The sequence below is a fragment of the Apiospora hydei genome, assembly GCF_038363865.1.
Source record: "Apiospora hydei strain CBS 114990 chromosome Unknown utg000004l_segment0_segment0, whole genome shotgun sequence".
NCBI lineage: Eukaryota > Fungi > Ascomycota > Sordariomycetes > Amphisphaeriales > Apiosporaceae > Apiospora > Apiospora hydei.
Window position 1 is genome coordinate 6,684,512 of NW_027117363.1, and position 22,875 is coordinate 6,707,386.

The 22,875-nt window shown below is 54.0% G+C and overlaps 9 protein-coding genes across 9 annotated transcripts; 5 read left to right on the forward strand and 4 right to left on the reverse strand.

Moving 5' to 3' along the window:
- Positions 1–197: 197 nt before the first annotated feature.
- Positions 198–1,837, forward strand: PG997_004625 (transcription factor; the record flags this gene model as incomplete). Its single annotated transcript, XM_066808940.1, has 3 exons — positions 198–311; positions 495–1,370; positions 1,490–1,837. The coding sequence occupies 3 exons, from the start codon at positions 198–200 to the stop codon at positions 1,835–1,837; spliced, it is 1,338 nt and encodes a 445-aa protein (XP_066672558.1).
- An 863-nt stretch (positions 1,838–2,700) lies between these two features.
- PG997_004626 (uncharacterized protein) lies at positions 2,701–3,185 on the reverse strand (the record flags this gene model as incomplete). The annotated part of the gene is made up of 3 exons (XM_066808941.1): positions 2,701–2,850; positions 2,928–3,010; positions 3,080–3,185. The coding sequence occupies 3 exons, from the start codon at positions 3,183–3,185 to the stop codon at positions 2,701–2,703; spliced, it is 339 nt and encodes a 112-aa protein (XP_066672559.1).
- A 508-nt stretch (positions 3,186–3,693) lies between these two features.
- On the forward strand, positions 3,694–4,956 carry PG997_004627 (uncharacterized protein; the record flags this gene model as incomplete). Its single annotated transcript, XM_066808942.1, is given in 4 exon segments — positions 3,694–3,898; positions 3,913–4,168; positions 4,231–4,610; positions 4,685–4,956. The coding sequence occupies 4 exon segments, from the start codon at positions 3,694–3,696 to the stop codon at positions 4,954–4,956; spliced, it is 1,113 nt and encodes a 370-aa protein (XP_066672560.1).
- Positions 4,957–6,307: 1,351 nt separating this feature from the next.
- On the forward strand, positions 6,308–7,655 carry PG997_004628 (Endoglucanase 1; the record flags this gene model as incomplete). Its single annotated transcript, XM_066808943.1, has 2 exons — positions 6,308–6,898; positions 6,966–7,655. The coding sequence occupies 2 exons, from the start codon at positions 6,308–6,310 to the stop codon at positions 7,653–7,655; spliced, it is 1,281 nt and encodes a 426-aa protein (XP_066672561.1).
- A 406-nt stretch (positions 7,656–8,061) lies between these two features.
- Positions 8,062–9,414, reverse strand: PG997_004629 (uncharacterized protein; the record flags this gene model as incomplete). Its single annotated transcript, XM_066808944.1, has 1 exon — positions 8,062–9,414. One exon carries the CDS (start codon positions 9,412–9,414, stop codon positions 8,062–8,064), a length of 1,353 nt encoding a protein of 450 aa, XP_066672562.1.
- Positions 9,415–10,523: 1,109 nt separating this feature from the next.
- PG997_004630 (uncharacterized protein) lies at positions 10,524–11,378 on the reverse strand (the record flags this gene model as incomplete). The annotated part of the gene is made up of 1 exon (XM_066808945.1): positions 10,524–11,378. The coding sequence occupies one exon, from the start codon at positions 11,376–11,378 to the stop codon at positions 10,524–10,526; it is 855 nt and encodes a 284-aa protein (XP_066672563.1).
- A 26-nt stretch (positions 11,379–11,404) lies between these two features.
- On the reverse strand, positions 11,405–13,501 carry PG997_004631 (uncharacterized protein; the record flags this gene model as incomplete). Its single annotated transcript, XM_066808946.1, has 1 exon — positions 11,405–13,501. The coding sequence occupies one exon, from the start codon at positions 13,499–13,501 to the stop codon at positions 11,405–11,407; it is 2,097 nt and encodes a 698-aa protein (XP_066672564.1).
- A 621-nt stretch (positions 13,502–14,122) lies between these two features.
- Positions 14,123–15,836, forward strand: PG997_004632 (WD repeat-containing protein C17D11.16; the record flags this gene model as incomplete). The annotated part of the gene is made up of 4 exons (XM_066808947.1): positions 14,123–14,152; positions 14,190–14,374; positions 14,428–14,884; positions 14,961–15,836. 4 exons carry the CDS (start codon positions 14,123–14,125, stop codon positions 15,834–15,836), a joined length of 1,548 nt encoding a protein of 515 aa, XP_066672565.1.
- Positions 15,837–20,134: 4,298 nt separating this feature from the next.
- Positions 20,135–21,046, forward strand: PG997_004633 (uncharacterized protein; the record flags this gene model as incomplete). Its single annotated transcript, XM_066808948.1, has 1 exon — positions 20,135–21,046. One exon carries the CDS (start codon positions 20,135–20,137, stop codon positions 21,044–21,046), a length of 912 nt encoding a protein of 303 aa, XP_066672566.1.
- Positions 21,047–22,875: the final 1,829 nt, after the last annotated feature.

Here is a 22,875-nt window from a genome sequence, read left to right on the forward strand (position 1 = left end):
TCCACACATCCCACCTGCACCTCTTATCGCGACCTATCGCAACCTTAGCAATCTGATAACGGGTCAATCAACTATCGACCATCGCCAAAAGGGACCCTCCATTCCAGTAGCAATCGACCCGCCTGCCACTCTCGACAAACAGAAAGGAACTTGAAAGCGCATGGTGGGGTTGCCCTCACTTGGAGCCAAAGTGCAAGATGCCGCCTCGATCCTCCCTCACGTCCTCCTTCTCCATTGCCGATTCCACAAATGAGGTCGTTTGCCCGCTGCGGAATCAAGATGGCTCGAGTTGTCGCAAGCGTTGCCTCGGTGTAAGTAGCTCTCGGCCTCCTTTTATCTTGCTCGTCGGCGCTGGTGGTGTCGGATAGGGTGCAAGTACAAACTTGCCCACCTTGCTGCAAATGGATCTATGCGATGTGGTTCCCCTTTTCATGCACCCCGGATCTAACTGGAACTCTGCGCAATTGTAGGAGAAACGGTTCCGGTCAATGCAGGAGCATATTCGAAGGGCGCACCCCGAGCATTACATCTCCAAGCTGCCAGCGACCGAGGAAAGCTTCAATCTCATGGTCAATACCCCACCTCAAGACCGTTCTCAGCTCCCCCAAAACCAATCAGCCGGGAGCGCGCAGCAACAAAGTAACCACACCAACAGACCTCTGGGAAGCGCCCCAGGCCCGGGCGACCCGATCAGAGGTTACCCGATCGACCCCCGAATCAACTATTCCCACGACGACCCAAATGCTACCCCCGAGACTCCGAGGCGTGCAGAAGACTATAGCAATGGCCTGCTGCCAACTGCAAACGCAGCGGCCGCTCTAGCACAGCTGGGGCAGATGCACAAGTTGGAGCCGGATTGGGACTCCGGTGAAGTATACAACACGCCTCACGTCTCGGCAGATAGCCATCTGATTGATCCCTCATTACAGGATTGGCACTCTGAGAATGATGCCCGGAGGATACCGAGGACCACCATTGAGCTGCCTCCTATCCAGATTGACCACCCAAGTGACTCTTTTCCTAACTTGAATTCCTCTGCCAGGCAGCAGATGGATCTTCTCCCTTCAATTTTATCCAACTCCCCGCCCGGCCGCTCCTCCACCCTCCCTCCTCTGCACAGATCCCTTGGCCCCAACCGGCCGAGGAAGCAGTCTGTCACCAAGCGTCATAAGAAGCAGAAATCGCGCGGGACCGCTTCAGACTGGCTCAGGAGGATTCAGAATGATGAGCGGTCGAAGTTGGGCGTAATAGGAGGCATCGATCGCAAGGCACATTCGGTCGAACCCACTGCGGATTATGGAAAGCGGTGGGAAGACTTGATTGATGCTGCTGCATCCGCCACGGAAGACATAGAGGACGACAGGACTCCCGTAAGTCTCTATCGACGAATTGATCCTGCTCTCCTAACGTCTCAGGTACCTCAATCCCCCATCTCCATCCATCGAACCTCTCTACCCCCTTCCCACAGCAGAGCTTTCCAGGTTACCAGGCCTCGCCTCTTCAACAACAAGCCCTTACCCCACCGTCCTTTGCTCAAGAGGTGCCTGAGCCGTTTCCTTCTGTGGAGAGCGGAGAGAGCGGAGACAACTTCCACATCGCGGCTGCTGGGCTGTCCGACTCGTCGCCAAGTTACTCGGCACAGGATGTCCACATCTATTGTGCTGCTTGCCAGAGAGCTTCCAGGCTTAAGGAATCGTATGCATGCACCGAATGTATCTGCGGTTTATGCAGGGAATGTGTGAACGTGCTTATGGAGGAACAAGGGGCCAGGCGGAAATGTCCTCGCTGTGCTACTATTGGTGGCAGGTTCAAGCCTTTCCAGCTTGAAATACGGTGATTCTTGTGCTGACCTCACTTTGACTCACCAATCAAAACGACGAAAGCATCGGCATGTACTGCACAGCGACATTTGTCCGTCAGATACATGTTCGGGAACCTGGCCGAACTTAGAACCGGCATTCCTCGAAGCATGAGTCTCTCTCTCTCGACCGCGATAATCGACTGTGTTGATTGGGATTCCGGTGAACGCCATTACGACGAGGCCAAATTGCAGACCGAAATCTAAGCCCCGGCTCCGAGCTGGTATAGAGGGCCTCGAGCTTTCTTCTTCACACTATAGACCAGGATCGGTCATTGGTTTTTTTAACGTTGAATCTGAAGTTGCAGATCTTGCATCAAGGATAATGGTTGCGTGTCGGATAGACACGATTTGAATTCATGAAGACCGGAAGGTTTAGGCGTTATAAAAGGGGCAGGGTATATGGCGTTGTTTCCCCTGGGCTTCACTGCCCGGCTTGGCACAACATGTTTTCACTCAGTTTTTGCATGGAAATCACTGCACAGGGATCTTGCGATACGGTACGGGCGCTTATATGTTTGCACTTGCGGTATCTTGGCTTGATATTCCACCTTTGTTAGGGAAACGGCCAGCTTTGCGACACTCATCTGCTAGAGATATTTTTTGATGGAATACGGGGTATGAACTGGGCTACGAGCAGAAACTGCTGCGGCTGATTCGCTTATATAGACATGTCTTGATGAATACACTATTCAAAACATAAACCATACAAGTTGATAGGGGAAACATTTCATTTCTTTCCCGTTCGTTTTAGTTGAGCTCGATAGCTATGCGGTGGTGAGCTACACAGATATGTACTTAAATAATATAACTAGTGACGTACACACTTTGATGCCCCGAATTTACCGACGGACTTCAAACTGTGACTCGCCTTCGAGGACATCGCGTTCCTCTTGATCAACCTTCATGACCTTGGAGTGTGATGGACCTTGGTCGATGTCCTTGAGGAACTGCTTGAGGGTGCTCTCATCTCCTTGTGCTTCTCCCTCGACCTGATAGCACGGGGTAGAAAATGTAAGTCAGCCAGACCATTTCTCTCTTACGTTGGCTGAAGAAAGCAGTAGTATACCTTTTCATTATCCGTATTGCGACACCATCCGGTGATGCCTGTAGCCGTCGCCTTCTTCTGGGTGTAGTAACGAAAGCCGACTCCTGTGATGGTGAAGGAGATGGTCAGTCAGGTGACGTCAGAGACTTGATACTGCTGATAGGAGGAGTTACTGACCCTGTACTCGACCGTGCACGAGGAAATAGACCTATTGGCAAAAGATGTGGTCAGTACCGGTTGTCTTGCTCGGATGGATTGGGTAATTACTCTTTTGGCCATGGCTGTCTTTTTGTGGACGATACTAATATATCTATCTGGTAGGGTGTTTTGCAGGTTCAAGATGGACAGACAGGATGGGAAGCTGAGAGATTGAATGCCAGATGCGCTTCTGCTGGAATCAATTCAATGTTGCATTCCCACATTCCTGGGCTGGCTGGAGCCTTTTCACTGGAGCAGGAGGAGCTGAGCTTGATGAGCGCCCCCAAAGTATGTACATAACATACTTACAGGGCACCTCTAAAAGTACCGTAGGTACCTTGTTGCACTAAAACTCACCTGCCGAGTGGCCGGGGTAGCATAAATAGCGGGGAATCTTCGGCCAATCAGAATTGAACGCCTCAACCGGGAACAGAAGTCAATCAATCGCGTAACGGAAATCATCCCTCCACCCATCCATCCCCTTAAACCACCGTTGATGATTTCATCTACAGCAGCAAATACCGACGCAGCTGTTTCTTCCAAGCACGACAATCTTCGCCGCCAGAGTATTTGCAATCGCACACACAATATGAACCCCGACGCGCCCTCCGAAGCGGCGCCCGAAACCCAGGTCCTGTTCCGTGGCAAGAAGCGCAAGGCACACTATAGGCAGCGAGCGTCAGACGACGATGTACAAGCACCAGCGACCGAGGTCAGCCATAACGTTGGCAACGCCGATCCAGCAGAAGGGGCAGATACCCCTCTGCGGCAGAACAGCCAACCGAACCTACACAGTCCGAGGAGCAAGTCGCCGCAGCCGAAGAGGGCGTCTCCGTTGCCGAGCTCCTGCGCCGGCGCAATGCGCGAAAGTCACGTCTGCGAGGAGTCGGCTTTGCGCCCAAAGATGCCCAAGGCAACGACATGCCCACCTCGTTCGAAGACGACTTGAGCCTCATGATTCGCGAGGAGGAGCAGAAGGCGGCCGTAGATGTGTCTGCTGGTGACATGAGCAAGCGCTTCTCGGCCCAGACCGGCCATGTGGGCGAGCTCGTGAACAAGCATATGTAAGTCGCCCCTCTTTCCCGTCCTCCCACGGCCTCCCTACTACAAGTACTGATGGAGCAAGGGAGGATTATATAGCAGCCCAATTAGCGAAACGACATGCGCCTACTTCGCTGGAGTCGCCTGCGGCCGCCCAATCTCGGTCACTTGAACATGCGAATGGCAGCACACATGCAGTGCCAAAACCAGAAGGCCACATCGCCATGCAAGGCAAACTCCTGGAAGTCGACCTCGGCGACGAAGTGCGCAACCGCAACGCCAACATGACGGAACGGGCCAGAAGGCTATTGGCGGGCGAGAAGGTCGACGACGAAGAGCCGGCCGGCCCGCCCAAGAAGGTCCGCTTGGGTCGCGATGGCAAGCCCTGGAGGCCGCGGAACCGAAGGGATAGCGATGCCATGAAACGGGATCAGCTCGTGGAGGAGTTGATGCGTGAAAACAGACGTCAGTGGTTTCCCCTCCTTTGTGCGACACAAACTAGTGCCAAAGCTAACCTCGTTTCCTTTTCTCCATTAAAGTCGACATGTACGAGACGCCGAAAGCCCCTGTGGCCAGTACCTCGGCGGAGGATACTGCCGCCGCCGATGACCGCATCGCCGAGGAGTTCCGGAGAGAGTTCATGGACGCCATGGCTGCGAGGCAGAAGAGGAGGAAGGCGCCCGCGCCGGCTGCCAAGCCAGGTGCCAAGAAGGACGAGGACGTCCTCCGAGGGCCGAAACTGGGAGGAAGCAGAAATACGCGGGCGGCTATGCGAGATCTTCTGTTGAAACAGGAGAAAGAAAAGCGCTGATGTGCGATGGCTCCAGGCTACTCGCCTATAGCCTTTCAGCGGTTGCTAGGTGTAAGACTGCACCATGTTCTAACGGGCTATCATTCGGCGCTTTCACTGTCACTACCCCTTCCTGTCATTATCTACTTCATCACGAGCGGCTTGATTTTGTGTCTGTTACGGATGTGTATATCCTTAGAATATACACATAGCACGATAGGTGGCCACTATATACTTGTGCACCACCTGGTCCATATTTCCCTATCTATACTGAATTGTTGCACCGGGACCATTATGCAGGGCTTGAATAGTCACGATTTAGGCGGTGATGTTCCGGGTATTGGATGTGCTATGCAGCTGGACGCGAGCGTAGAATCTCATTGATGGGAACATTTGATGCCTGCCAAGCTGCCTGGTCTCGTACCCCGAATGCGGCGACAAAACCCCATGTAAAAGCTGGGTACTCGCTGTCCTGTTGTGTACTTGGTGCCTTTCTTCAGCTACGCCGGGTAAACAGCCGAACCCCCATCGAATGCCAAGACGTCACAATTGGTCCCGGGAGCGGTGAAATCTCACCAAGCTACTCCCAGGTTGCAATATATCTGATTCAACCCGCACGGGCAGTGATCTGCAAGGGCCGGCACCACTGACCGTTGCAAAATGGCAATAGCGCCCCAAGCCCAGGACGAGGACGGACACGGAATGACGCACAGAAACTGACGTTTCTCTGACTAGGATGACATGATGGAGGTGTGGGACTTGGCTCTACGGCGATGTCTAATCTAATGAGAAGGGAGAAGGGTGTATGCAAGAAAGAGCAGGAATAAGAATCAAACGATACACAGCGCGCGAGGCCCATCCAATGCCAATGCCAAGCCCAAGCTCTCTCTTTCTCTACCCGCCGGCCCGTCCACCCACTCCCCGCTTTCCGCTTTGGCTACGGCGCGTCTACTTCCAGACCACCGCAACGAGAACCGCTGCGGGTGCGCATGGGCTTGGCGGCGCGGGCGTCGTTACGCTATCGGGACAGCCATGGCGAGAGAATAGGCGCATCATGGCCAGATCTGGGGGGCAATCAACGGAGATTCTCTCTTTTCATGCATGCACGTCGGGGCCTGGGCTGTGGAGAAGACGTCGTGGACGGAGGAGACCACCAGCCGTGTCTCATCGAGGGGGCGAGACTGGAAAGGCCATGTAGGAATATAAAAAGAAAGCCGGTAGCCAGTGACCGAGAGGCTGGCTTGACTGGCTGGTTGGCTTAAAACAAGCGTATCGCCATACATTGCCTGTTCAGCAGCCTTCCCAGCGACTCGCCATCCGTCCGTCTATCCGTCCTCGTCCAATAATTTCCCATCTGCGAAGGCCTTCCCCCATGGCGCGCAACATGATCCTGCCGGCGCTCCTGGCCGGCCTCGCCGCCGCGCAGAAGCCGGTGGGCACCGAGACGCACCCGAAGCTGACGACGTACCGGTGCACGGTGGCCGGCGGGTGCACCGAGGCGACCAACTACATTGTGCTGGACTCGTCGTCGCACTGGGTGCACCAGGCCGACGGCAGCGGGTGCGGCGACTGGGGCAGCGGGCCCAACGCGACGGCGTGCCCGACGGTCGAGGCCTGCGCCGAGGCCTGCGTCATGGAGGGCGTGTCCGACTACGCCACCGTCGGCGTCACCACCGCCGCCGACGCCCTCACCATGACCCTGCTCGTCGACGGCCAGACCAAGTCGCCGCGCGTCTACCTCCTCGACGAGACCGAGGAGCAGTACGAGATGACCAAGTTCACCGGCGGCGAGTACAGCTTCGACGTCGACGTCTCCAAGCTGCCCTGCGGCATGAACGGCGCCCTCTACCTCTCCGAGATGGAGGCCGCCGGCGGCAAGAGCGAGCTGAACCCCGGCGGTGCCTACTGGGGTACTGGCTATTGCGACGCTCAGTGCTACGTCACGCCTTTCCAGAACGGTATTGTAAGTACCTAGTCACCACTACTGCCTCTTCCACTGGCTTTCTAATGACTGACTCTGGCTCCCGTAGGGCAACGTCGAAGCCAAGGGCGTCTGCTGCAACGAGATGGACATCTGGGAGGCCAACTCGCGCGCCACGCAGATCGCGCCGCACACGTGCAACCAGACGGCCCTGTACCTGTGCGAGGGCGCCGAGTGCCAGGCCGAGGGCGTGTGCGACAAGAACGGGTGCGGCTGGAACAACTACCGGCTCGACCAGCTCGCGTACTACGGCCGCGGCGGCGACTTCACCGTGGACACGACGCGGCCCTTCACCGTCGTAACCCAATTCCCGGCCGACGCGTCGGGCAAGCTGCTCGAGATCGAGCGGCTGTACGTGCAGGACGGCGTCGTGATCAAGTCGGAGACGGTGGCCAAGGCCGGCACGCCCGCCGTCGACAGCATCACGGACGAGTTCTGCGGCGCGACGGGGGCGGCGCGCTTCATGGACCTCGGGGCGCTGCAGGGCATGGGCGACGCCATGGCGCGCGGCATGGTGCTGGCCATGTCCATCTGGTGGGACGCCGGGGGCGCCATGGTCTGGCTCGACGGCAGCCAGAACGGCGCGGGGCCCTGCACCCAGGACGAGGACAAGCCCGACGCCATCCTCGCCGCCGAGCCCGACCCGACCGTCGTCTTCTCCCAGATGAAGTGGGGCGAGATCGGCTCGACCTTTGCGGGCGCGGTGCCCACCAGGAAGCACCGGGCCTTGAGGAACTAGGCGAGGATGGCTCGCGGGGGTTGTACGTCTTGATGTTTTTGTGTGGATGTATATAGATATGGCCGAGCTTGTCGATACAGCCACACGCACAGGCTTTCAACGATATTATTCTTGTATATATATATTAAGTTGATTGATGATATTGTAGAAACGGAAATGTCATATGGTAACTGCGCACCTTCACGGGGTTTGTTATAGTCGATGTGTTTGTAATCTTCTCCAATATACGACCTACCCCTATTTTCCCTCAGGTAGGGGTGGGTCGTATATCCCGGAGTTATTTCGCATATTTCACCGCTACACGCATCCTGCCCACTCAAACCAGTACTTAAGATTACTGTATTATTTTGCTGATTTCCCGTCCTCCGTCTTTGAATGATTGCCGTGCCCCTCCTTCTCTTTCGACTCAAGATTCGATGAAGCCCTGGACAGTACCCCGGCACTGTCCGCAAAGCTGGCCATATACTTGGGACAGCGACTCCGGATTCGTCGCTCCTTTCTCCAAGAACACTTCCAGGTCCAAGCCCTGCTGCTGATAAAGCTGATGCTGATGCTGATGCTCCCGATGATGAAAATTCGAGTCCAGCCGCCACCGCCGCCGCCGCTCCTCTTCCATGACCTCGGCGCTGGCATTGGCCGACGCCCTCGTGCCGATATGCTCCCGCACCCGCCGGTTCTCCTCCTGGAGGCGCCGCAGCTCGTCGGCGCGGAACTTGCGCAGGCCCACGCGCGCCATCTCCTCGTTCAGGTTGCGCACCGCGCGCCGCGAGCACTCGAGCTCCGCCTGCGCCCGGCCCAGCTCCTGCGCCAGCACCCGCTGCCGCTCGGCGCTCAGCGGGCCGCCGGCGTCCCGCACCACGCGCTGCGCGAAGCTGGCTTGCGGGTCCCGCGTCGGCTGGGCGAGCAGGTAGGTCCGCGGCCGCGGTGGCGTCGGCGGCGGGCTCGCTTCTGTGGTGGTGGTTGTTACTACTGCTACTGCTGGTGCTGGTGCTGGTGCTGGTCTTGGTGGTGATAGCCGCTTCTGCTGTTGCTGTGCCTGCTGTAGAACCAGCAGGGGACGGTCATCTCGACCCTGCGTACCTCGGTCTCGGTGTTCTTGCTCGACTGGTGCCAGTGCTACTTCGGCGGGCAGCTCGTAGACAGGTCCGCCATTTTCTTTCATCGGCGTAGCAACTGGTTTCCGCCGTATGCTCGGCTTCGGCGATGTGAGCATCTGGGGCATGGAAGTGTCGCCAACACTTCCTTCTTCAACGATAGTCTCGTTTTCTCTCACAGTACTATCATTGGAACTGCGCTGACTGTCGCTTATGCCCGCAGATTTCACGCTCGACCGTCTCGCCGCAACGGCGGTCCCGACCACCGTCTCAATGCTCGGTAGAGTTTTCGCATCCCTCTTCCCACGTTTCTCCAACTTTGTCGAGCCCCCGTTAAGCTTTTGCGGTTGTGGGGATGACGGCGGGAACACGAGCGGCTCGGCCTCGAGCCGCGGCCTCTTGTCGTCCAGGCGGATCTTTTGCGGCGGATCCGTGCAGTACAGCTTCTTGTCGCACTCGTTGCACAGCTCGAGGGGCAGCTGCACGTACGACTTGCCGCACTTCCTACAGGGCTGCCAGGGCCGCTGGGCAGCGCCGGCCTTGGCCTGCAGCTGCTGACGCGGCTGCAGCCGCTTTCTGGACAGCGAAGACGAGACCATCTCTTGGCGACGGCGAGTCTCGCAAGAAGGGTGTAATAATGATGAAGGCTGGAGCACCTTGGCCATGATGATGGGCGACTTTTCTAGGCCTGACCCGACATGTGACGAGGCTGACGTAGAGACGTTCGGGAGCTTGACAGGTATGCTTCTTGCTTCCAACAGCATTCCAAACATACTCTCATTACTTATGGTGGCCAACCTTGATTCGGTCCGTGAAGCTAACACTCGATGAATATGGTTGCTTTGTCGCACTAATGGTTCAGAAGATTGTTTCGTCGTTTTGGTCATGGCTAGGTATCTATCAAGAATATGGGCAGTTCTCCCTTTCGCACCTACATTTCGTAGTGTGCGGGCTGCGACACGGGTCCTCTTCTCCTTCCCGAGCCCCCGTTCTTTTCCTGCAGAGCTGAATTCATGCAGCAGTGAACCGAAGCGGGGGATAGAGGATCATGTGCAAAGTTTCCGCAGCGAAAAAGTAAGTTGGATAAGGTTGATGTTGAGAACCAGGGCCTTGACGTGCTGCTTACGCCGCGAACTTGCACAATGAAGAAACAGAGAGTAAGCAATGACGCTTCGAGAAACCTTGGATCGTTATATGCTATCCTCTGCCCACATCTGTAATATGGGGACTTAACGGCGTAATATATACAAGAAAACCCCCTCACCTCAGCTGGTGGAGGACTGAATGACAGCTGCCGGGTCAAAGTTAGCCTTGCATATCCGAGGTCAGCAGGTAGGTTGTTCGTCGTCGGATGATTCCAATGTAGGTATCAAGTGTGACTTTGGTGTATCAGCCTCCAGTCTTAGACAGCCCCGTATTTTTCTGCATCGTGGGCATGGTCATGGGGAAAGACACTTGTTCATTGGCCGTATTATCACCTCCCGCCCAATGACAGCAAGGGGCCCCGTCTGCCATCTTTATGGGGAAGCTTCTTGGCGTGAGGGGAGGAATCATCGAGCCCCCTACCTTCCAGACACTGTGGTTTGCACCCGGAACAGTTTGCCAGTCCCAAACTAGACCCAGGTACTTGAGAGACAGAATTCTTTTCAATCCAATATTGGTGATTTTGATATAGATTGGCTTCAGTACAGGCCGCTTCCTGATGACTAGGCATGCTGAGCTAGAGGCTGTCTTACACCGAGACAGTAGTTGAGGATGTGCTGCAGCATCTTTGCTAGAATCCCCGAGCCTTCCGTTTGACGGCGGGTTTCTTCACAGCACCCGAGGTGACAATCTTTTTGCCTGCTTTCTCAGCTGCAGCCGGTTTAACGCGCTTGGAACCTTCCTCTTCGTTCCGTATCCTTTCTTCCTCTTTCAGCTTGTCTTCCGCCATCTTCGCCTCGATCTCCATCTTCCGGTTGAACTCAACCTCGGTTATGCGTTTCTCTCGTGCAGAGTAGCCTTTCTCCTTCACCGAGTAAAAGACACCGCCGAGCTCGGCGAGCCAATGGGGGTCCACTGAAGTGACGGTAGACATATACTCCTTGGATGTCAAGATGAGTTCGTGGTACACGACGTAGTCGGGTAAGAAACCTAGGCCATACAGAGCACTCGTTGGGTGCAGTTGCACCGTAACTGATGTGCGCAGATTGATGTACTCGCCAATTCCTTTCACCTTGGCGGCTTGATGGTAGTAACCTGAGCAGATGCACTTTCGTATTACATCCCAATCAGTGCCACAACTGGTCATTTCCATCTTCTGCATTTTCATAATGTCCAACAGCTGTGTCCGGATTTCCCTAGCACGATGGAGAGATTTCGGATGGAGGAAGTGGCGGGTACACCATCCGTCAGAGTAACCGTTGGACTTCCACTGAGAATAGACGTGAAGATAGGTCAGGTGATCCGACTCAGGGACGAAGAACTTCTCACGAGCAGCGTCCGACTCTTCCTGGCGTTCCTTCGGCCTGTAAAAGACGTTGGGGACTGAGAGCATAGACACAATAGTCACCATCTCCTCGCTGCAGCCGTATTGTTCTGACATGATCAAGAGCTTTGCCAGGGGCGGGTCCATTGGAAATGCGTTCATCTTAGCGCCAAGGTCTGTCAGTTCACCTATATTGTTAAGCGCCCCAAGGGCCCAAAGATCAAATAGAGAAGTGGATATGACTTCTTGAGGCGGGGGTCCATGAAGTCGAAGTCGAGAAGGTCCCTGACTCCAAGTGACTTCAAGAGCAGTACTGTGTTGCTCAGGTTCGTTCTTTGGATCTCTGGGATGGTCGCGATATAGAGCTCATCCTTGTATGCCTTTTCTGTGAAAAGCCGGAACGCCTTTCCAGGTCCGGTACGACCCGCACGTCCTGCACGTTGACCGGCATTGGCCTGGGAAATGGGGGTGATCTGGAGGGCGTCCATACCCATTCGAGGGTTATATACTTTGAGTTTCGAATAACCACTGTCGACAACATACATGATGCCATCGACTGTCAAACTAGTCTCGGCAATGTTGGTAGCGACGATACACTTCCGCACGCCAGGCTCTGCCCTGTCAAAGATCTTGGCCTGCAAATCTGCGGGCATCTGACTGTAGATAGGCAGGATACTAAGTTTGGGTGGATTATTGAGAGCGCTCAGTCGTTCTCTGACCAACTCGCAGGTACACTCAATGTCTTCCTGGCCCGTCATAAAGACCAAGATATCTCCAGCCCCCATGGAAACATGAATGGCTAGGATTTGTTGCACGGCTTGGTCAACGTAATCCTCAACCGGCGATCGATGAAACATAACATCCACCGGAAAGGTTCGCCCGGGGATGAAGAACTCAGGCGCCCCGCCGAAAAACTCGGAAAATCGCTTCGAGTTCATCGTGGCAGAGGTGACAATGAGCTTCAAATCCCGCCGCCGCTGTAGGATTTTCTTGAATAAGCCCATCAAGACGTCGGTGTTCAAGGCTCTCTCATGTGCCTCGTCCATGATCACACAGGAGTAGCGATCAAGGTCCTGTTCGTTCAGGGACTCTCGGAGCAAAACACCATCCGTCATATATTTGATCACGGTATCCTTGCTCGTGCAATCCTCGAATCGAATGGCATACCCAACAAGACTTCCTAGGGTCACCTCCATTTCTTCGGCCACTCGCTTGGCTACACTCATAGCCGCGACTCGCCTGGGCTGAGTACACCCGATCATGCCCAGACTTCCGTACCCATCTTCGTAAAGGAATTGTGTGAGCTGAGTCGTCTTTCCTGAGCCGGTTTCGCCTACCACGATGACGACTTGATTGTCGCGGATGACGCGAAGTAGATCCTCCCGCACCGCAAAGGCGGGCAAGTATTCGCGTTGTTCTCGGAGCGTCTTGCTCTGGCTGAAATCACTCGCTCCTTCGTTCTTCTTCAGGTGTTCGCTGAACTTGTTCCCTGCTGGCTTGGCCTCTTCTTCGGCTGCGATTGGCAGCGCACTGTCCCCCTCGTCCTCTTTGACGCCCATGATGTTACCGAGGTTTGTGCCTGCCAGATTTGTAGCTTCCTGGGCCTGCCGCTGGCGCTCCCTTTGCTGCCTCCTGTCTTTGACGGCACGACTGCCCTTGCGACTAAAAACGGCCATATCACTCTGGTAATCCTTCACGGCGGGTACGGGCTCCAGCTGCTTCGTAAAGACGGTTCGGCCATCGAGAAAGGGCGGTTTCAGGTCATGGACCAACAAGTGGACTCTGGTGCCTTCGTCGTCGTCGGCAAAGTCGTCATCGAGCCCCCGTCGTTGGGCTACACCGGAGGTGAGCATTCGGTTCGTCTCCCAAGCATCGACATCCTTCTGTTTCTGCATCTGCCGTGCATTCATGTGACGCATTTGCCCCGACTTCTTCTCGACAAGGGCTTCCTCGCGCTGGCGTTGGTCCACCCATGTCGCGTCATAGCTGCCGAACGGATCGTGCGACTCGTCGCCGAAAGTGTGGCCGTTCTCGTCGCCCAGGTACCAATCTCGGTCAAGTGCCGTCTCGTCCTCAGCGCTCACCGTGGGCTCCTTCTGGTTATCGAACTCCTCCTGCCGTGGCGTTGCGGCGAAATTCCTCCGTGGTGTTGCGGAGCCGTTGTTGCCGTCGTTTGCAAATCGATGGGGTCGTTTAGGGAGCGATGAGTATCTGTCGTCGGACCGCAGTGGGTTGAAGTCGACCTTACGTCGCTTGGGACTGAAGTCTCGTGAGTCGCGATCCATGGCCTCGAGTATTGCAATGTTGATGAGAGACGGGTCCACTGAAAGCTGCCAGCAAGTAGGGGAAGAAAACAGTAACGTAACTCCGGTACGGTACGCGGGTACCTGGGGGAAACAGACTTTCAAGGAGGTTTGGATCTGACAGTGGCTAGTGCCGAGGTGCTGATTGGTGGTCCAAGTAACAGCCAACCAGAACCTTATATTAAGCTACATTTCATAGGTGCCTTTTCCCTACTCATCGACATCATAAATCAAAGCTGTTTATGAGGTAAGTAAATAACTATATGTATACAAAGATATAAGATCTAGAAGTAGACACTGTATAGAAGATCTTATTATTTCACGCATGCTAGCTGAATGAATTGCAGAAGATACCCTAACGCTGAGCTTGGAAATACGTAGGTACCAAGTATTTTGATTTGCTGTACATGGGCACCGCAGATAAGATAAGCCCCGCTAAATTTTTCAAAATTTTGGAAGTTCGCAGCGGTATTGATTTCGGCCGTCACAGCGGGGCATTTCAGCTCAGGAACTGTAATTTTTCTACGAAACGGCAGCAACAACAGAACTGTCTCGAGTTCTGAGCCCAATATTCTGTCGCCTGGGAAGTCGCGATCGCCTGCCATGTCTTCCATGATCACAACAGCGTCTTGGGTGCCGCGCGGCTTTGCGGCGCCCTTCCCCCAAGAAGTACACCTTCGACGAGGCCGAGTTCGAGCGCATCGCAGAGCTTGCGAAGCTGCAATTGGACGACGCGAACGAAGACCTTGAAGAGGCCCAGGAGGAGAAAGACGACAGCGCAAAGGTCCAGGAAGAGGATGGCGCCAGCACAAAGAACGCAGCCAAAGATGGCGCAATGGACGAGGACGAGGAAGAGTATGCAATAAGTGCCTATCAAGAGATCGAGTTTCCGCTAATCACCACCGCAGAGTTGACGTTAATGACGACGACCTGAAAGAGTACGATCTGGAACATTACGATGACGACGAAGAGGACCAGCCGGAGGGACAGAAGATGGACATGTTCGGCAACGTCAAGTCTTTGGCGTATTATGAATCCAACAAGGAGGACCCGTACATCACGATACCCGACGGCCAAGACGACGAAGACGAGGACCGAGAGGACCTCCAAATTCTGGCAACGGACAATCTCTTGTTAGCCGCCAAGGTCGAGGATGAGCTGGCGCATCTTGAGGTCTACGTGTACGAGGATGAAGCAGATAACCTCTACGTACACCACGATATCATGCTTCCTGCCATCCCGCTCTGCGTTGAGTGGTTGGACGTTGCTGTTGGCAAGCAGTCCGTCGAGCAGCAGAGCTCAGCCGCCAACTTTGTAGCGATAGGCACAATGGACCCCGATATCGAAATCTGGGACCTCGACACAGTGGACTGCATGTATCCCAACGCCATCTTGGGCCAGGGTGGCAATCCTGAGGACGAGAAGAAAAGAAAAGAAGAAGTCGAAGAAGGCCAACGACGAGTACCATGTTGATGCAGTATTGTCTCTGGCCGCCAACAGGCAACACAGAAACCTCCTGGCATCCGCCTCGGCCGACAAGACTGTCAAGTTATGGGACTTGAACACAACCAAGTGTGCCAAGTCTTACTCTTACCATACCGACAAAGTTTGCTCGCTTGCGTGGCACACGGTCGAGTCGACCGTGCTATTGAGTGGCAGCTACGATCGAACGATAGTAGCGGCGGATATGCGAGCCCCTGACGCCAAGGTGCATCGATGGGGTGTCGAGAGCGATGTCGAGAACGTCAGGTGGGATCCGCATGATCCGAACTGCTTTTTCGTCTCGACCGAAAATGGTATCATTCACTATCACGACGCCCGGAATGCGCCCTCAAGCCCGTCAGAGAGCAAGCCTCTGTGGACTCTGCAAGCTCACGACGAGTCTCTCTCGTCTTTTGACGTCAATAGCCAAATTCCCGGCTTCATGGCTACTGGCTCCACTGACAAAACCGTCAAATTGTGGAACATAACGCCCACCGGCCCCCAGATGGTAGTGTCACGCAACCTAGACGTCGGCCGTGTCTTCTCGGCAACTTTCGCGCCTGATGTCGATGTGGCGTTCCGTCTTGCCGTAGCGGGAAGCAAAGGCACCATGCACATCTGGGACACAAGCACCAATGCCTCTGTGCGCAAAGCCTTTGGCAGCAAGATGAACAACAAGCCTGACGCGGAGTTTGTCGAAGACAAACTTGTGGGTGTCGCTGCGGACGACAGCAGCTCTGATTCGGACGAGGGAGATGAGGATGAGGAGGACGATGACGATGACGAGGAGGATGATCAAGATGATAACGATGCGGACTCGATGGATGAGGATTAGCAGGTTGAAGTTTTGAGTTTGGCATGTGTGTCAGCCACCCTTTTTAGGAATCTCAAGCTAGTGATCATCTGTGTTCACAATTCAAGCTTTTGGGTGACACTTAAACCAATATGCATTTGGGATGAATTAAACATTTGCCATGGTATGAACCAGCGAAAGATGACTTATAGCAGCGGGAGCCGGATTATACCACCGGTCAGCACTATCGTATGTTAATCAGAACCCCGAGTAAGACACGCAGGATACGGTTGTGTCGAGGTGTGACGTATCCGCCGCTGCTAGATAAAAAGAAAGTGCTACTTGAATGCCAGAGACCTGTGCCGATGGGATTTCAATTCAACGCGCCCACATATTCCTACGTTGTGTAGAAACTGCATGTGCAGAACACGACTCGGCTTTGTTGAACAGCTGGCACTATAACGTGAACGTCGTTGCTCACCTCGCAGTCGTACGAATAAAATAGTCAGCCCTCCAATAGAGCCAAATAAACAGACTGATTATAGTTCATTCCACCGACTAACCCAGCAATAAAAATAGGAAAATGTGAACAAAATAACCAATACTGATTACTCTCATATTACGGTATAATAGAAACAGGTATTGCAATTCCGGTATAGCTATTAGTACGACTGCGAACTCACTTGCAAGGTTTTCAAAAGGCTAGAGGCAACAGACTGACCATAAGTGAGGATTTGTGGTTCATGACATGAATAATGTGATCGATCGTTGGTGGGGTGAGGGTGCACGTTCTGCCCTCGATTGGCGTTGTGCCACGAGTCGGCAATAGAGTCGAGATTGTTCGATTGAAGAGACTTGACAGGTGAGAACAGTTATCCTGTGCCTAGATGCAACCCCGTCGAGGAACAGACATTCCTGTGTGATCCTACACACCATCGGTTAGTAAGTTAGTAGCCAGAGGCCTGCCTTTGTGCTAAGCCTCACTACAGCGACGTGCCCTCTTCGCGCGCGCGATACCATTTTTGGGGGGATGGTAGGTAGTGAGTTGTCAGTTGTCGGTAAATATGAACGGTGTAGCTCCCACATTCCTGCCGGATGTTTAACAGACGTTTCCCGACCGATGATGGCGGGTGGTGTTGGGTGGTGGTGATAATGCATGTTTGGACGAGAGGTGACGGGTGATGAAACACTGGGATCGGAGATATCCAATCAGGCCTGGAACAGCCAACCAATCACTGCGCCCGCAGGCCACGCCTCGTTCGTTTCAACTACAGACCGGCCGTGGGCAGGGGAACTGGTCGTGGCCAATGCGAGGGAGTTGGCCAAGAGGGATCTTTTTCGCCTGGTGGAGGCAGACCCTGGGCACTGGGCAGGATCGGGCTTGGCCGCTTCCCTTTTTCCAGCATGGGTCGGACTTGTGCGCCATCACGCATGTCCCTAAGTTGAACTCCATTCAGGCGCATTGATGATGAGCGCATGGCGGCTCCAGCAATGCTTGACCTGAGATGAATCTCCCTGGCATCTGGCTCCTGGCAATCAGGTCCAATTTCGAGCGCCGAGGCCAACTGACGCACGCACAGCGCATCGAAACCACTTGACTTGGTCTTCGGCCTGAGTGAGCCAGCCGGTTCATGCGAAAGAAAGAAGCAACGATGTGTGGTGCGACAATGGACGACCACGTAATACATGCCATGTACCGAGTGTACACACACCTCTTTAACCTGCAGATGGAGCGACGACGATCGTTTCCACCGACTAGTAGAATTCTCTTTTTCGTTCTTCTTTGTCAGGGTTAAATCAGGAACGGGAACTGGAACGGGCTACAAGTTGCCAATCGGTAACTGTTTGCGGCCATAGTAGTACAAGCCGCCTGCACCTGCTGTACCTGCATGGCTAGCATGGCGAGATGCGAATAATTGGCTTGCACTTGCAGCTTGCATTCACCCTTCCAGTGAGTCCCTACTACAAGTAGGTCCCCTTCAGCGTTGCACCGAACCACCCACCCCTGCCCGGTCAGGCGGGGCAAGCAAGGGGTGGGCAGCAAACGAGAGGGCAGCAGGGAAACAAACCAACGTGATTGGGCACACGCAGGACAGACAAGCCTATCAGGCCCGAGTTGATGCGCTTGTTTGTTCGCCGTCCAGTCGAATCCAGTCGAATCCAGTCACCCGTCCCAGTTCTAGCCTAAAAGCGTCGTGGTCCGGCAGAGAGCAGGCGCGACTGTCAAGTGGGAGGACGGACCAGGGTTGAACTTGAAGGGGTGCTGTCGTCGTTAGAGTGCATGAGGTGTTGGTCTGTTGGTTCGTCGTCAGAGCCATCCCTTTTCTCGCCGTCTCCCCTGCCGCTAATCTGCGCTAATCTACTGTAGCGAGCAGGTAGGGTAGGTAAGTGCCTATTTGGGGAGCCATGCAGCAGTAAGTAGAGAAGTGCCTTTGGTGGTGGTGGGTGGCGTGCATCGTGGGTCGATGGTGCTTTTTTTGACAGGAGGCCCGGCAAAAGCTGTGAATCATACACATACAGCATGACCACTCTGGATGTTTATTTGTTTTTGTGAAGCTGATATCAGCGCTCAGGGGCTCGCTTGGCTGGCTGGCTGGCTGGCTGGCTGGCTGGCTGGCACATGCAATACTCAGTCAGGAGTAAACAGAAAAGGAAGCATTTAATGGAAGTCTTAGGTAGCTGTAGGACAAGTATTAGTAGGTGAGTCGAGAATGAATCAAGTTGGTGTTGTGTGCCGCCGCCGCCTACGCAGTTGACCCAGTTCTGTGATCGCCGTCGTCGACTTGCAGCCTTTCGCCTTTTCCTCTCCCCCCACCCCTGCCCAGGCCCTGCCTAGTGTAGTATCAAAGGAAAGCTCTAGGCCAGGATCCCCCTGGCGCTGCCTTGGAAGCCCTCCGCAAATCGTTGGTTCCTTTGCCTACCCATCCTTGGGCCCACTCGCGATTTTATTACCCTAGCCTGTCCCCATCTCCATCTCCCCTCCCCCCGAAGTCGTCTATGCACCTGTCGTCGACTATCCACCTCACATTCCATCTCTCTTTTTGGTGTGTTGCCGCGACTTTTCACAACTTCCTCTCCCACAAGTCATTCTCTTTAGTCGCTTGATCCGCAGGTCTCTTGCTTCGACCTTGCTCGCCGGCCCGTGAAGTCATTCTTTTCTCTCACAACCCAACTTTACCATTCACCACAATCCCTGAGAAACCTGGTTGTTTCACTGTTTCCTGTCTGGCACACCACCAATCCAGCAAACTGACTGATATAGTCGGGCGGGTCTATTCATTATCCCAAAAAGAAGTTGGCTATAGCAAAACAACACGCAACGACCGCAGAATTCCACACGCGAAAAAGCATCTGCATTCGGTCAAACTTGAAGAAGCAACCACTCCTTTTACACAAGCAAACGCAACACGGAACGCCGTCCAAACCGCACGGCATTTTTCTCTCTCTCTCTCTCTTTCTACTTCACTCCACGTCCGTACCTTTGAGAGGAACGGCTCTTTAAAACGACCATCAGACTACGATCAAGTCTCGGTTGTTTTGATCTTGGCCCAAACCTTTGGCTTGGATTCAACACAACAGTCGACCCAACAACGTTTCGATTCTTCTTCCCCGTTGACTTTTACCCACCTCTCAGCAAGGCCGCCCATTTAACCGCATTGTCCATCAGGGATCTCTGCTGCACGTCAAACCCAGTATCGCCCATTCTTACTTTCGGTCCTACGGCAGGAAACGAAGCTGTTGCAGCGACCGCTTTTTGGCATCTCCCGCGCATCTTGATCCATTGTTAAAGCCGGACGGTGTTGCACAAGGCAAACATCGCACCGGACCATTGGAATTTGGTGTATCCTCGAGTGACATTGACTAACACCGAGTGTCACGGTGCTGTTTTTCCCGGGACCTCATAGGCTGTCACCAAGAAGCGGCCCATCTGACCCCAAACCACTAAAACACCTTCCAAATCAAGGTGACATCTGCTGTGGGACAAGTTTAAAGGAGGGAGCTATCTGAGCGACACGCGACGACACAGAACTGCAGTCTGCCGCCTATTGCTGCAGCTCTTTGGCGCTTCTGGCAGGATTAAGGATTGTCACATTGCCCACACCCACCAAAAAGTCGCATCGCTCCTGCGGGTTTTAGCCTCCAGAGTCAAACCCTCTATTGTCTCGTTTGAGGCATACCAGACCGTTCAGAAGTCACCTGTCAGATCTGTCGTCATCTGCATTTCTCACGCCTTATATCCTTTGATAAGCTACGCTCGACACCCGCTCGAGCTTTCGCAATCTATCAGTCTTCCCCTCAAGTTGGCCAAGTTCCTGAGCGCACCGCCAGCAACCGTCAAGATGTCTCTCGCCCGTGCCTTCACCACCCGGCGCAATAAGCAGTCCATAGATCTCAAAGATGCAGGCGCCCCACAGCGCAGCAACACGGTGACTCGGGGCCTCGGGTATTCCGGATCTATCCGCAACAAGATATCCTCGCCCATGGAGCTCACCCACACGACCAACATGCTCGCGTATAACGCGCCAGATCTCAATCCTCTGTCAGCTCGCTCCGTATCGTCATCAGCGTCCAAGACCTCCGATGATGAATCGGAGGCTCGTACCAGCACATCTTCGCCTCCTACCAGCCCCGACGTTGCCTCGGTCGAGGAGCGATCCAACAACCCGGAGCCAAACCACCTGTCCTGTTACTTTACTGCTCCTGGTCAGAAGCCACCTCCCCGCGTGAACGAGGCGCCTTCGATTCCCAAACGAGCACCTTCCCACACTAAGAAGGCGTCTTTTGACAATTTGGCTCAAAGGCAAGCTGCTGCTCGGTACTCGAACCAGTCCCTGCACACGGCCTCTTCCAAAGCCAGCTTCTCCTTGTCCCGGTCCTCGTCCACATCGACTACGGCGACGTCAGTCTCATCACATTCCTACAGCCGAAGCAAGCCTATAGTCCCGGTCATGCCTGCATCTCCCACCGCACCAGCAAAGACCATCTCTTCGCCAGTTCGACAGCGATCCATGAGGAGACATGACATAGCGCCCGCGAACCACCCCTTCGGCCAAGAGCTGGCTCAAGTATCGGAGATCGCGGAGGACTACGGCGTGTCGGACAAGCTGGATTTGGTGAGGGAGGAGCAGAAGGAGCTCGCCTCCAAGGGACTTTGCAGCTTCAAGGCGGAGGAATATGCAGCGGAAGTGCAGAGTCTTTTCACGACGTTCTTCCAGCCAGAGCCATATCGCCCGCAGGAGATCTGGATCTAGAAAACACTGATTCGGAGCCTCGACAATACTCACAATCCACTCTTTTCCGGATTCTGAGAGGCAGTTTATCTTACGACATTTCACTGTACATAATTATACGACGTTTTATTTTCCAATGCGGCCCGAAGGCCAACCAAAAGAGTTGCGACATTGTCGATTCATGAACTACTGGGCAATTGGAAGGATTTTGCGACGAGCATCCACGAGGCGTTGAGAGAGGGTTATCTAGGGATTTTTGGGGGTGTTTTGAGCTGGACATGTCCGCCGAGGCCCAAGGCTGCCACTTCCCTTTGTTCTGCGCGAAGTATCTTTGGCTGATGGACTTTTTCTAGAAGGAGTAACTGGCGAAGGCCGTGCGTACCATAGAAGGGAGGTAGCAATGGGACTTCCACCTTGATACTTGTTCGATTCCATTCTTTCGGTATACCGAGACAGCTTCTTCGATTTCTGGGGTTCTCTGAAACCTAGAGCGGTGTCATAGTTAACCTTAGAAGAGACCAAACAACAGTTGATGCGTCAAATGGGCCTCGTGTCTTAATGTGATGCACACGAAGTATGCTGTTGGCAGATTTGAGCCCCAATGTATGCAATACGCCCCGGGTTTCGGTGAGAGTGACAGGCAAGGAGACGACGTTGATGAGAAAGCCAGCTAGTGAGAATCCAAGACGCGGCACGGCTGCGACGGAGAGTTCCCGTTCAGCCCTAATCGGCACTCTCACATAAGCTAGAATAGCGAGATGCCAGGATTGACCCAGCTTCCGTAGTGCATATACTACGTATACATACTACGTATACATACTAAAAGCATACTACTCGCATTCACGCATTGCATCTACCTATCCAGAATCTAGATAGCAGCTGTATAGTAGATGGACCGTCCTGCTGGTTCGTATTGAGCCGTCTATAAGTACATAGACGCGCCCCACCTGAAAAAGATCTACACCAGGGGGGCTGTTCAGCCGGACAAGTTTCATTCTTGGGAACGGGATGCACGAGGCCGGGGAACATGATGCTTGGGGCCCCGGGTAACGATGAGAGAGAGAGAGAGATGGAATCTGCAACGGCGGGTGTGTGATCGGCCGTTTGCGGCACTTGGATTCGTTTATCTACTGTACTTTAAGTAGTTAAGGAGGTAGTTTAATCAACGTACATACTACTTCTGCATGCACTCTGTCGGCATTGAGCTTCCTTTCTTTTGTTTTTATTTTCTTTTTCTTTTCGCGTGAGAAATAGGCTCGAAGCGAACATTGATTGAAGAGGAAGGACTTCGCGGTAGCATAAGCGTTTGGAAAGGATCGTTCCGTGCCCCCCGAGACCCATCACTCACTTACCGGCAAACCTTCGAGTGAGTGCTCGTAAAATGTCGTAGAATTATCGTCAATTATGTCATTATATTTTAGAGTTGCGATCCTCCCAAGTAAAAATCTATGTTCGCAGTGGGTTGTCCTTTCTGCTTTCAAGGGTTTAGAAGGCCAGGTAGACAGACGGCGGGCGACACAAACGACTTGAAATATGAAGTAAGCAGACTATAGTGAATATAGGTGTTGGGGTACGTTGCACCATTGAGAGGTGTCAATATGGCACGACATGGTGGTGAATGGTAGTAGCTTTCCCCATCAATCCGTCTTACACCACCACCACAAGCCAGCCAGCCAGCCGTCGCACGGAAGCATCGGCGTCTCCTTCCCCGGATTTGCGAGGCGAGGCGAGCGCGAGTGGTAGTAAGCTGATATTTCCATGGTGTTTCCTATCTAGAGCTCTTCACACCCATCATCTTGACAGAGTGGTGGTTTGTGTCAGAATTTGCACACCATCAACGAAACGCTGTC